Source organism: Chelonus insularis, unplaced genomic scaffold (genome assembly GCF_013357705.1).
Source record: "Chelonus insularis isolate UGA/USDA-ARS -01 unplaced genomic scaffold, ASM1335770v1 contig_395_pilon, whole genome shotgun sequence".
Lineage (NCBI taxonomy): Eukaryota > Metazoa > Arthropoda > Insecta > Hymenoptera > Braconidae > Chelonus > Chelonus insularis.
Genome location: NW_023276550.1, coordinates 168,297 through 181,191, shown reverse-complemented (window position 1 = coordinate 181,191; position 12,895 = coordinate 168,297). Strand labels below are relative to the sequence as shown.

General features: G+C 27.6%; 3 protein-coding genes across 12 annotated transcripts; 2 read left to right on the top strand and 1 right to left on the bottom strand.

Annotated features, from left to right (window-relative positions):
- Positions 1–52: 52 nt before the first annotated feature.
- On the top strand, positions 53–853 carry LOC118067670 (U6 snRNA-associated Sm-like protein LSm6). Its single transcript, XM_035084535.1, has 3 exons — positions 53–303; positions 451–541; positions 605–853. Exons 2-3 carry the CDS (start codon positions 451–453, stop codon positions 751–753), a joined length of 240 nt encoding a protein of 79 aa, XP_034940426.1. The 5' UTR covers positions 53–303; the 3' UTR covers positions 754–853.
- On the bottom strand, positions 854–2,699 carry LOC118067669 (protein TIPIN homolog). Its single transcript, XM_035084534.1, has 2 exons — positions 2,539–2,699; positions 854–2,461 (listed from the first exon to the last, which is right to left on the bottom strand). The coding sequence occupies exon 2, from the start codon at positions 2,301–2,303 to the stop codon at positions 972–974; it is 1,332 nt and encodes a 443-aa protein (XP_034940425.1). The 5' UTR covers positions 2,304–2,461; positions 2,539–2,699; the 3' UTR covers positions 854–971.
- A 1,175-nt stretch (positions 2,700–3,874) lies between these two features.
- On the top strand, positions 3,875–12,841 carry LOC118067667 (very long-chain-fatty-acid--CoA ligase bubblegum-like). Of its 10 annotated transcripts, XM_035084524.1 has the most exons (14): positions 3,875–4,017; positions 4,082–4,343; positions 7,761–7,828; positions 7,960–8,017; positions 8,620–8,827; positions 8,907–9,041; positions 9,182–9,377; positions 9,470–9,571; positions 9,686–9,832; positions 10,000–10,475; positions 10,573–10,787; positions 10,876–11,027; positions 11,119–11,244; positions 11,327–12,841. In XM_035084524.1, the coding sequence occupies exons 2-14, from the start codon at positions 4,292–4,294 to the stop codon at positions 11,519–11,521; spliced, it is 2,130 nt and encodes a 709-aa protein (XP_034940415.1). In that variant the 5' UTR covers positions 3,875–4,017; positions 4,082–4,291; the 3' UTR covers positions 11,522–12,841. The 10 variants fall into 10 exon arrangements, with proteins under 10 accessions (XP_034940415.1, XP_034940418.1, XP_034940424.1 ...); XM_035084527.1 differs by lacking the exon at positions 4,082–4,343 and having other exon boundaries at positions 3,881–4,017; XM_035084533.1 differs by lacking the exon at positions 3,875–4,017 and having other exon boundaries at positions 4,333–4,343; positions 7,938–8,017.
- Positions 12,842–12,895: the final 54 nt, after the last annotated feature.

The following is a 12,895-nucleotide window of genomic DNA, read 5'->3' as shown; positions in this document are numbered from 1 at the left end:
GAGAAACTTCTTATAGCAATTTCAAAATTACATAGTTTGTGATAACAAAGTGGAAACGTGGGCGCCATAAACAATCAAAACCTTGTGGTATTATTGTTAAAAAGTATAGAATCTATACTCTTTGTTGTGACTCTCATTTTTTTGTCTGTTGCTGCTCATAATTTTCTGTATACAAACCTGAAAAACGAAAGAAAATGTCATTATCATTATTTACATAATAATAAATAAATATAAAATTTAATCAACTACAAATTAAGAAGATTTATTTGCAATTTTAATTTATAAAAAAACAAGAGATTTAAGGTACAATAAATTATTCTAACGATTTATTTTTTATATTATATTTTTAGCTTTGTTTTGAATCAACGTTGGAAATGAAACGAATATAACCTAAAAACCGGTGTTATTGTATGTTAAGTATTATTTACATTTTTATTATTAATGTTATAGATGAGTCGAAAAGAAGCTTTGTCGCAATTTATTCAACAAATTCATGGAAGACCAGTGGTTGTAAAATTAAATAGTGGAGTAGATTACAGAGGTAATTAATTCTTATATTAATTGAAACATTGCAAATTGTAACTTTGAATTGAAATGTTTATAGGTGTACTGGCTTGTCTAGATGGATACATGAATATTGCTTTAGAACAAACAGAAGAATATGTTAATGGTCAATTAAAGGATAAATATGGAGATGCATTTATCAGAGGAAACAATGTGTTGTACATAAGCACCCAAAAACGGAGAACTTAAATATGATTGTTAATATTTATACTTTAATTAAGTATTCGATATAAAACGATAACAATTTAATTTTCTTTGATAATAAAAAATCTCATGATTATTATTTAAATGTTGTTATAAAAAACTTGATTTATTAAAAAATAAGATTAGATAAAAAAGTTTCAATGTTCATACAATTTCTAAAAAAACAATATTTTCAGTTATTACAATAATGAATAATTAAACAGTTATTTCATTAGTCTACGTTTTTGCATAATGAACTGATTAACTGCATCGTCTATTTCCTTGTCGAGTTCTTCATCAGTGAGAAGTTTTGGATTATTTTCATTCTTATGCACTTTTTCGACTGTGACTGCTTGATTTCGATCAATTTGAAAATCTTCCTGATTATCAACGTTGTTTTCATCAATACTCGACATGTTTTGCACATTTCTTGATTGAGTTATTGGAATGTTATCAATAAATTCTTTAGAAACATCAACAACCATGGAATTAGAATTTTCATTGTCAATATTCTTATCAGTTTCTTGTTTATCCTCTATTGATTGAGTATTAAAATTATCAACAAGCATAGAATTAGAATTGTGTTCAATAGTTACGGTAACTTGAATTTCATTTCTAACATTCGCAGACTGTGATTGTGTTTGTAATAATTCATCAGTTGGAATCTGCGATGACTCAACATTTACTTGAGATTCTGCTTCTTTTTTCCTTTTATTTTCTTCATCTCTCTTCAATCTTGCAAGTCGTCTTTCAATAGCCATTTGTCTGTTTCTTTCAATTCTTTTCTTAATCTCTTCTTCAGATTCCTCAACATTCGTTTTGTTAATTTCATTCGAAGAGCTGGCTGTACATGATGTATTTTCTTGATTATTAATCTTCTCTGCACTTGCCGCTTGACTACCGGAAATGGTTTGATTTAATGATTGACTGCTAGAATTTACAAGATTGTTGAAAATTTCATCATTATGTCGTTGAACAGCTTGAGCTCGAGAATTAGTAGCTTGCTTGGATTTTTCAATCTGCTCGGCAATAAGCATATCAAATTCATCCATAGGCTCTGGAGAGTTTCCTCTCTCGACATTGTCATCATCATCATCATTAGCTGCTGTGCTACCATCACCAAGATCCATGTCTCTTCTATATTTTTTAAGAAATGTTGAAAGCTCTTTTTTGGATCCAACTGTTTCAGCCTTTTCTAAAAAATCATCAAACTGATATTTTGGAAATAACCTGTGAGCCCAATGTTCCAATCGCTTCATGATTCGATCTAAATCCTTCTTCTCATGCCCTTTTCCATAAAATTTGAAACTTTCAAAATAATTTTCTATAGTGTGAATACCTTTAGGTCCAATTAGTCGTTGGGCATTCAATTTTGGCTGAGGGTTACGAATGATTCGTTTTGTAGTACCTTTTGGAACAACTTTTCGGCGAGTTTCTTCATCATCATCACCTTTTTCGTTTTCATCGTTTGATTTTCTCTCACTTGCATCAGAATTTTGATCTTCATTCTCAGATAATGACATATGGTTGTCTTTTTCCTCTAAATCTTCAAACATTTTTTTTTATTTCTTGAGTATTCACTGATCTTTCAATTATTAGATTGAATCACGACAAATTTTAGTATAAGACTTATGACAATGGTTAGGAAGTATCAAGTAATGGAAATATACTGTGGATATGGTGAATTGTGGATGATTTTGTGTTCCCGCCAAATCTAGAAATAAAAGGTGATATTACGTTTACTTCAAAAATAGGTAAATTAGAGTACTTAAATAAATTGACTGCACAAACCTTTAGAGAAAAAAACTTTTTATTTATTTATTCACTTAAATTTTATAAAAACTCAATTGTTTATTCTTGACTGTAACAATTTCTGTCATTAAAGTATTTTTTCTTATTTAAACATAACCTCACTGAAACTTTTATTTTGTTTTATCAAAACTTTATCGGAATGTTTAGAAATCACCTTCATCTAAATCATTTTCGTCAGGCTGCTTGTCTAAGAACTTATCGTATGCATCAGAGTTACTCATTCGCTCCAAAACTGATTCCAATAAACGTTTATTTAATCGGTCTGTTTGTGTTAATTCACGAACAGCTGGTTGGTTTTCTTGTTGATACTCATCGGGTCGATCTTGTCCATTTTGCGACTTATCGACCTCAACTTTATCACTGTCGCCGTCATTTCGGTTAATTGGTGTCCCCGGCATAATTAAAAAAGTATAAATGTTTAATGAAAATGCAAATGTAGAAAGTTTAAAGCTTTTATTTCGTAAAAATCTTTCGCAGTCTTTGACGTTTTGCGCTTGCGCAATTTAAGGCTCATTTACCTCATTGGTCATGCGATGAGTACTGTAAATAATTAAATATTATTAACATAAAATTTTTCACTATTTAAAAATGAATCATGACTTATACTCTAAAAAAATATTCTTTTCATAAAAAATAAAGTTAGCAGGAATTATTTTTTTATCTTAAAAAAGGTTAAAAATTATTTTAAAAATATTTAAATATTAAATATCCTTAAAATTAATTTTATAATTATTTCTAAAGTATATCAACATTCATTATTTATTGAGAAATACTTTTAAATAGTTTTATATTTGAATCAATTTTGAAAGAACCATATTTCGGACTACTTTATAGGTTATGAATGTTTCAATGAAAATAAAGATATTTGAGAGCAGAGTAATTCCACCTCTAATTAATTATCTACAACATTATATGACTAGTATCATGAACAGGTTGAAAATAATTTACCAAGTCTCTCATAATTGGAAAATAATTGGTTAAAAGTTTACCCGCGATAAAGGATAGAAGAAATATCACGCGATACAAAAAGTGGGGGATCAGCGAATCCCACAACGCGTTCTCGTAAGGGAATCAAATGGAAATGTAGCATCAGTAACAGTGAGCAAGCGCATATAATCAAGGGAAGGCGGCGATGACGACCTTCTTCTTTTTTCGAAGTGCATTATGTACTTTGCACGTGGTGCGATGGTGATGCGACAATCTGACGAATGTAGGGTGATTCGTGCCGGCATTTAGTTAGAATAGTTATCAAAAATAAAAGAGAAAGAAACAGTAGAGTTAAGTTTCAAAGGAATTCGTTAAAGAAACAGTTGGTGCTAGTGAAATTTCTAAGTACTTTTGGTGCTAAAGAGACTGAATAGCGGTAGAGCAAAAATACCGTTAAATAACTTGGATTTTCGTACTTACTTTTACATTTATTGTAATCAACTATTTTTTAAAACTATACAAAACTTATAGGTAAGCATTGCCACCATTAAATTACATATGTTGTTAATATTTTGCTGATCTATTTCTTTTTCAGAATATTTATAGACGTTAACACATATATCACGTTTACAAAAAAAAATACAGTTGATAATAATATCCGTCTATTTTTATGATACCAAAATGATCATTATCAGCACTCAAATGCAAACACTATTTTCTGTAAAAATAATACAAATTTTTAACAGATAAAGTTAGAAAAAGTGTGAGACTGCATTTAAATTTATGTAAAGAAACAAAAAATTACATGCAAATACTTTGTTCATCACACGTGTTCATCACATTGTGTAAAAATTGCAGTATGTATAAATAATGATCATAGTTGATTTATCACTATAATTAGAATTGTGAATGGTATAACTTGTTTGAAATATGTAACATTCTCTGGAGAACAATATCCAACACTTTTAATTCTCATGTTTTTATTATGACACTGCAAAAAGTTTATTTTAACTCAATAATAAGTTACTATAAAAAAAGAATAAATTTCTATGAGGAAGAAACTTGTGATGACTTGTGCCATGTAGTTGATATAAATGATCACGTGTATATTGGCGACGTGTTTATGACGCAGGATCATTGATAAGTTCTCTCTAGCTAATGCGATCGAAACGCGTGGTATGTCCTCATTAACACAATGCTTTTATTTTGAACATACATGATATCCCAACATTAATATCAATCTATGTTATATTATCATATTACTAATCATATTCAATCATTGATGTTTATTTTTTTCTTCAGAAATTAAGCTCATTTGATTAGTAGTTGTATTATTCATTAAATAGCAGAATTACAGACATTAAAGACATTAAAGACATTAATTTATTATTATTTTATCAGAGATTATACTAAAGTAAAAATGAATAAATACTGATATTAGTTTTATATTATTAGTCTATTTAAATATCTAGATAAAAAGTAAGTTTATAAAATAATTATAAAAAATTCTAAGTGGTGTCAAGTTTTTTTTTCATATATGATTTTCATTATTAATCATAAATCACTTATTCAAATTATCTTTCGGATATAAAGAATTACAGATTAAAAATTACCTTACTAATTTATTAAACTTAAAATTTTTATTCACATATTTGTTGTTTTTTTTTTTAAATCAAATAATCTTGTTTAATAACTATAAACAATTATTATTATCTTTAGCCTCACGTAATTGATGTTAACTTTTGTAATTTGTATATATGTGATTTCATGAAGATGAAATTGTATGTTTCAGGAATTTGTCACGAATATTGATGCATTCTTTGATTTTTTTCTCTCGAATCATGCTACAATTAAATGTCCAAAGTACTAATTTTTTTTTAATAATGCTTTGCAGACTTATGCAAGATAGTCATTAAGTTAATACAAGTTTTTTTATATTGACAGTTAAATAACAAACTCTATTTTGTACGTAGAACATATCAGCTCTTATTTATTCTTAATCAAGCAGTTGTTGAAGAATCAACTTGACTGTGTTTGACACGACTAACTATACATTAAACTTCAATCATTCAGGTATTTTTCTTTCACGTTAAAACATAAAAGGCATATATTTTATTTAAACATCAATCACTGAATTAAAAACTTTTTTTAATATTAATTTCTCATATACATATACCAAGATCATTATCTATTTATTTAATGTTAGTTTAAAGTAAATTGAAAATAAGAGGTTTTTTATAGAAAATAATTGAATAATCAATATCTTGATTCAAGTTTATTTTGAATAATTTATGAAATAATATTTAAATAGTAATCAAATGAATATTTAAATACATTTCTAAATGATCAGTAGTAATAATGTTTAAAGTAAAAATGAAATTTTAAATTAAATATTTGACAAGAAATATCTATAATATTATTGAAAAGTAATCTCGATGCTAACTTATAGTCGTCAATTAACACCTGCATATTTAAACGCAGTTCTTTAAAATCGATTGGTTAGATCAAATGTAAATGAAAAGTTTGAAAAGAATCTAAACACAATTGAAAAGAAAGGCGTGTCATAGAGCTTAAATTTACCGCCAGAAAGTGGGGTGATATGCTCAGCTCTATTGATTTCTACTACTTTGCTGCGTTACTTGAACCAGTGTAATTCGCGAAAGAAGTATTACAAACGTCGCAATGGTGATATTGGTGTATAAAGGTATCGTAATTTAATTTCTTATGAATAGTCTGATGTGTTAAAGAATTTTTTAACAGATAATACATAAATTTTCATTAAAAATCCAAGTGTTTGAGGATTAATCGTGCGTCTACTTTCAACCCTACTCTGTGTAGTATCTAGGAAACCGTAAGAGTGCCGAGGATATTAATTATTTTTCTAATAAAAACCTTACTTTTAGTAATTATAAATGACTCAATAATTAAGACACTTACGTCAATAGTTGGTATATACCTTTGAAGTAATTAATATATATTATTCTAGCTGATAATTGTAGTTATCAAGCTGTTGATTAGCAACTTACAGAATAGATATGATATTTTTTTCTGGTTTGCTATTGTGGGCGTAGTTGAATTTGTATTTTAATTTGAAACCAACAAGAAAAGATTTATGTTGAACAGTAGCTAATTTATCTTGATAAACATCATCATGTTCTATTATATTTCAAAGCAATTACGTTTCAAATAAGACTACGTTCTATAAACCTTATTGATTTGCAATCAGTCGATAAATTCAACAGGAAATGTATTCTACTTTAATTTTTTAACTTATTCTATTGATAGAATTGGAGCGACAAATTGTGTATGTGTTCATAAAATTTTAAAACAATTTAATTTTCATGAAAAATCATTTTAGATTTAGAGTAAATGTTTGAAAATTATTCAGAATATAAACTAGTTATGACATTGTTGGATTTTAGAAGTTACAAGTTTTCCATTTTTAGTCCTAAAATAAACATTGTGTTGAACTAAGAGTTGGTATAAAAAATTCATAAAAGTGGGAAAGTCACTTATTGTGTATGTAGGTAATGAAATAAGTACTGCTGTGCTATTTATTATTTAGGTAATTAGAATTAGGAATATCAGAATGTTACTATTAACATAGTATGATTAGAGTTGATGATAATAGTGAATATGTATAAATTAGAATCTTTAATTTGTTATCATTTGTTTACAAGTTATCGAAATAATAAATAAAAATATAAAAATCTGAAATTATTTATCACAATGATATATCTGATTGTTAAACTTCAAAGATTAGATAAATAATTGCTACAATTCATTGGCAGAATATAAAATTTTATTAATCGTCATTTATTTTTATAGATACACTTTGAACTCTATCATGCATGATATAATTTATCTGACAGTCATTTTATTTAGAATACGAAAAGTCTTTTTATATCATTTAATCGTACGAAGTCGAAGGATCAACGAACATTACCAGTTTTAATCCATATTAATATCATCTAACATTGTTACATAAATAAGTCATCTACGATAGTCAATTTATTATTTCTCTGCTTATTGAACTCATTTCTCTTTCATTTTGATAGAAGTCAAGTTTCATTTTTGGTTTCTTATTCAACAATCAAAAAGGTTTTTTGTAAATATTTTTTTTTCGGTGCTAGATAAACAGTACATAAATATTTAAGCTTTTTTTATTTTAATTTATTTAAAACAAGATGTAATGATTTAATGTAAATCGTATTACCGTTTGAATTACTTCTGTTTGAATATTAATTATTTTTTGTATTTCATTCTTGTTTCAGATAATATGTCTGCTGTGCAGCCTCATATCCCTAATGGATATCTCAATAAATTTTCTCAAGATGAAAAGGTAAGTAATTGTAATCAGTTTGCTTGTAACATTTTTTTTTTTACTCTAAAACTGTATATCTATCATCGTTAATAATGTTTTAAATATTCATTTACTATCTTTTCTAAAGTTTTAAAATTAAAAAATTACAGGTGGCTCCCACAAAAACGAGTGGAAACTATTTTTTCCCTTCATTGACGGGTGTAGATGGTAAGCATCCATATATTATTGTATGAATGATGTTTAATGTTAAGAATTTTATGATACGCACTATTTGGCTGGCTGTAATTCTGCTTTAATATTTCCAACCAAAGTTGCAATGTTGCATTGAATGAATTATAACAGGTCAGTTGGAAATATTTTGTAGTCTTATACAACTTACTTTATACTATTCAAGTTTTCAATCGAATCACGAATAATAAATACTTGTAGTGAATAACTAAACATTTTTAATATTGAACGTCATGAGTAAAGGTAAAGTATCCAAGAGTTGTCAAGATTTATCCGGTCTTGTGTACTTTCAGACTTTGATCTTTAATGGAAATTTCCAACAAAATAAAACAAAGTTCGTTATTAATTTTTTAGAGTTCAATGTTTATAAAAATAAATTTTTTTAATAATATTCTAAATATTTGAATATCATTTTAAAATATTTTGCTGATAAAAAAGGTAATCAGTTGATTTGAAATTCGAATGATAATTCTTTGCATTTTAGAAAAAATTTGAAATGTTAATATTAATTAATTTTTTAACTGAAAAAAATTATCTTCAAAAAAATTGTCATTAGAGTATTGATAAACTTTAATTTACAGGTCCTAATCAAATATTGCCATCAGACATTGACACAACGTGGGAGCCAAATGGCAGGGTACGAATCAAATATGATGAAGATGATAAACAATCACATCAATTTATTTCAGTGCCTGGTTTGCTCATGCGATCTGCTAAAGAATATCCTAATCATACTGCTTTAGTATCAAGAGCAGGTGTTGATGGAAATAGACGTACTTATACATACAAGTAAGCAAAGAATAATATATAATTTTGATAAATGAGTTATCAATATTACCAAATAATTTATGATTGAATAAATTTTTAGAGAATATGAGAGTGAAGTTCGGACAGTGGCCAAAGCTTTTTTAAAATTAGGTCTCGAACGATATCACAGTGTTTGTATACTTGGATTCAATAGCCCTCATTGGTTTATTGCAGATCTTGCAGCTATTTACGCTGGGTAATATAACTGATAAATATATTTGAATAAAATCTACTCGAAAAAATAAGCAGTTAAATTGAAATAATCTAATTGAAATTTAAATGTATTTTATACAATTTCACTAGGAGTTAGAGATAAATATCTTTAATTTATTTCAGAGGTTTTGCAGCAGGAATTTATACGACAAATTCTCCAGAGGCATGCCAATACTGTGCAGAAAATAGCAGAGCGAATATAATAGTAGTGGAAGATAATAAGCAGTTAGAGAAGATCTTGGCAATCAGAAAAGACCTGCCGCATTTAAAAGCTATAATTCAGTATGAAGGAATTGCAACTGAAAAAAATGTCTTAAGTGTAAATATCTACAGAAATTTCTCATTTAAATGCGAAAATGATAATAATTATTGTTAATAATAGAAATTAATTAATCGTATCAATTATTTTAGTGGTATGATCTTTTGGAAATTGGCAAAGCTGAGTCAGATGATAAATTGGACCAAGTACTTAGGACTATTGCAGCAAATGAATGTTGCACTCTTGTTTACACGGTAACTATTACATTATAAACAATAATAAAAAAATTATTAGTCCGTGAGACAAATTAATAGGAATAAAATTATGACTAAACTCTTTTAATTGTATTTTTCTCTTTAATTATATAGTCAGGTACTGTAGGCAATCCCAAAGCCGTTATGTTGAGTCACGACAACTTGACATTCGATGCTCGAGTAATCACTGAGACGATACAATTCAAAGAGAAGAGCGAAATAATTGTTAGCTTTTTACCATTATCGCATGTAGCAGCTCAGGTAAAAAAAACTATTCATGCACCTCTGTATTATGTGTTGCCTTTATTGCATAACTAAAAAAAACCTTGACATAAATAATTATAGCACCAATCATAAATATTGGCAGATAAGTGAAGAGCATTAAATGAAAATTAATTAAAAAAACTTTTATGATTTATTGTTTATAGGTAGTAGATATTTTCACGAGCATGTCAGTAGGAGCTACCGTATATTTTGCTGATAAGAACGCCTTAAAAGGAAGTTTAATTGAAACCCTGACTTATGCAAGACCAACAGCTTTTCTAGGCGTTCCCCGAGTATGGGAGAAAATTCATGAAAAGATGATGATAGTTGCTCGTAATAATGGACCAATAAAAACATGGATTGCCACGTGGGCAAAAGCACAAGGATTATATTACAATATGAATAAAATGAATGGAGTAGATTATAAAACGTGGGGTTATCTCTTTGCCAAATGGCTTGTTTTTAATAAAATCAAAGCCACCCTGGGATTAGATAGATGTAGGATATTCGCTACTGCTGCTGCACCACTCAGTGATGATATTAAAAAATATTTTATGAGCCTTGATATACCAATTATGGAGGCTTATGGAATGTCTGAATGTGCTGGTGCTCATACTCTCAGTACAGAAAACAAATATAGGTATTTAATCAATTATTTTTCAAATTCATAGATGATCTGATAAATTGAATTATTTTTTAAATTGTAATAAAATAAATTTTAAATTGTATTTTTACAGATTAGGTAGTGTAGGAGCAGCTCTCCCAGGAGTAAAAACGAAATTATGTGATCCTGACAATACCGGAGAAGGTGAAATATGCATGGGAGGTAGACATGTTTTTATGGGTTACTTAAATGCACCAGAAAAATCGAAAGAAGCTAAGGATGAGCATGCTTGGTTACATAGTGGTGATTTGGGAAGAATAGATAATAAAGGACTCTTATACGTAACAGGTAATAATAGAAAAATTGATATTCATAAATTATTAACAGCACAATACATTATTCAACTTCTTTTATTCACATGGAACTATGTTTGTAGGAAGAATAAAAGAACTCGTTATAACTGCTGGTGGAGAAAATATTCCACCGGTTCATATAGAACAAATGTTATTAAAAGAATTGCCAGCTCTTAGCAATGCTATGCTTATTGGAGATATGAAAAAGTATCTCACCATTTTAGTTACTCTTAAGGTAAGGAATTTTTCCCGATAAACTTTATATTGTTTTAACAAAACACTTTATACATTTACATGAAATGAACATTTTTGTCTGGAAAATTTAGACTGAAATGGATCCAGACACGGGAGAACCTTCCGATAAACTTCTTCCAACTACAATATCATGGGCAAAGTCTATTGGAAGCAAAGCGAAAACACTTTCAGAAGTTTTAAGCTCACGAGATCCAGCTGTGAGTTGATTCTCATAAATTTATATGTATTGATGTAAGTTTGTTGTTTTAATAATTTTTTTAAATGCTTATTTTTTTATAGATTTATCAAGAAATCGAAAATGCAATTAAAAGGATGAATGAGCATGCTACAAGTAATGCTCAAAAAGTACAAAAATTCACGATCCTGCCACATGACTTCTCTATTCCTACTGGAGAATTAGGTCCTACACTTAAATTGAAACGAAATGTAGTTGTCAAAAAGTACGCCGATCTCATTGAAGAGATGTACAAGTAACGAAATAGCCTCAATAACTGAAACGTCAATGTTAAATACAATCTTATAAATAATAAATAGGTAGGATTTTTTTTTTGAATTCATTAAGTGTCAATCTATATTTATGTCACTTAAAAGATTAGCTGTGTTCATGGATATTGACAATTTTCCAAGCTAATCTTATGTCAGTTATAAAATAATTGTTCATAATTACTCAAAAAAGAAAATTTGGAAATGTCTACCTATTTATTTTTTATGACTTTACTTCATAAAATGAAATGTCTTTATATCTTTATCTGTCAAATAAGGAGGGATCGACATATTTAGCAATTATGAGTTTTTATTTTATTTGAAAATAATCAGAGACTCAAAATTTGTTATGAAATAATTTTATCAAAAAGTGTATAATATAGAAAAATTTCTATATAATTATATTATTTATTTCAATTCAAATCAATTAATAATTGACCTTATGAAATGAGTCAAAAAAACGTGAAATTTTCATACGTCTGTAATATATTTAGAATTAAAATTGTATTCTGTACATAATCATATTCGGAAATGCTCTCGTACTCTCTCACTATCTATTGAAATAAGATATAAAAAATTAAAAAGTATGTATGTTCAGTGGCTCTGCAGTGAGAATATTTACAAGTATGTTAAATGATTTTAGTGAACGAGTACTTAAATAATATTTGTAAGAAAGTGCCTTCTGATAATTGGATAACAATTTACTCATATTTTATCAGTGCTAGAAAAAAACTTTTCGTATTTAACTTCAATTAGTTAAATGATATATATAGATTTTTCACCAAAAAATTATTCAAACTTTTTAATTCAAGTTCCTTTTATTTATTGTAGCTTTAATCACTAAATGCAATGGTTAAATAAGTAAGCAATTAAAAATAAAAAAGATATATGAACGAGACAACTTAATAATTATGAAAAGCCCCTCTGTGAATAAAAATTGAGGTGGGAAAGACTTGAATTGAGAAAAGTTAAAATTAGAGTATCGTTGAGAAAGTTAATTGTATCAATCGCCGAATCTCAGTTTTCAGAATTTTATATTGTGGAAATGATGTTTCGTGAGAATGACAATTTCTTTATTATGTTTAATGATTGAAATTCGTATGTGCTAAAAATTGTTATCAATAGCCAAATTACTGTACAAGGTGTAAAATGAAATCGTGATAAAGGTAGGCAAAAATAGTACGACAATAAGCACTATGTAATTTAATTTTGTTTGAAGTGGCAGGCGTTATGAATTTTGTATTTGCAGTCATCAAGGGGTTAAAAAGGTTGTATATACTGTAATATTTATAATAAAATTATTAATATTTACTTCATTGTCATAAATATATTACATTACCCAATCTTTTCCATCAATATTAAATA

Excerpts from the sequence above, each read along its gene's own strand:
- LOC118067670 (XM_035084535.1), top strand. The coding sequence starts at position 451 with ATGAGTCGAAAAGAAGCTTTGTCGCAATTTATTCAACAAATTCATGGA. Across the intron at positions 542-604 it reads TAGTGGAGTAGATTACAGAG|GTGTACTGGCTTGTCTAGAT; the intron begins GTAATTAATTCT and ends AAATGTTTATAG.
- LOC118067669 (XM_035084534.1), bottom strand. The coding sequence starts at position 2,303 with ATGTTTGAAGATTTAGAGGAAAAAGACAACCATATGTCATTATCTGAG.
- LOC118067667 (XM_035084524.1), top strand. The coding sequence starts at position 4,292 with ATGCAAATACTTTGTTCATCACACGTGTTCATCACATTGTGTAAAAAT. Across the intron at positions 8,828-8,906 it reads AGACGTACTTATACATACAA|AGAATATGAGAGTGAAGTTC; the intron begins GTAAGCAAAGAA and ends ATAAATTTTTAG. Across the intron at positions 11,028-11,118 it reads CCATTTTAGTTACTCTTAAG|ACTGAAATGGATCCAGACAC; the intron begins GTAAGGAATTTT and ends TGGAAAATTTAG.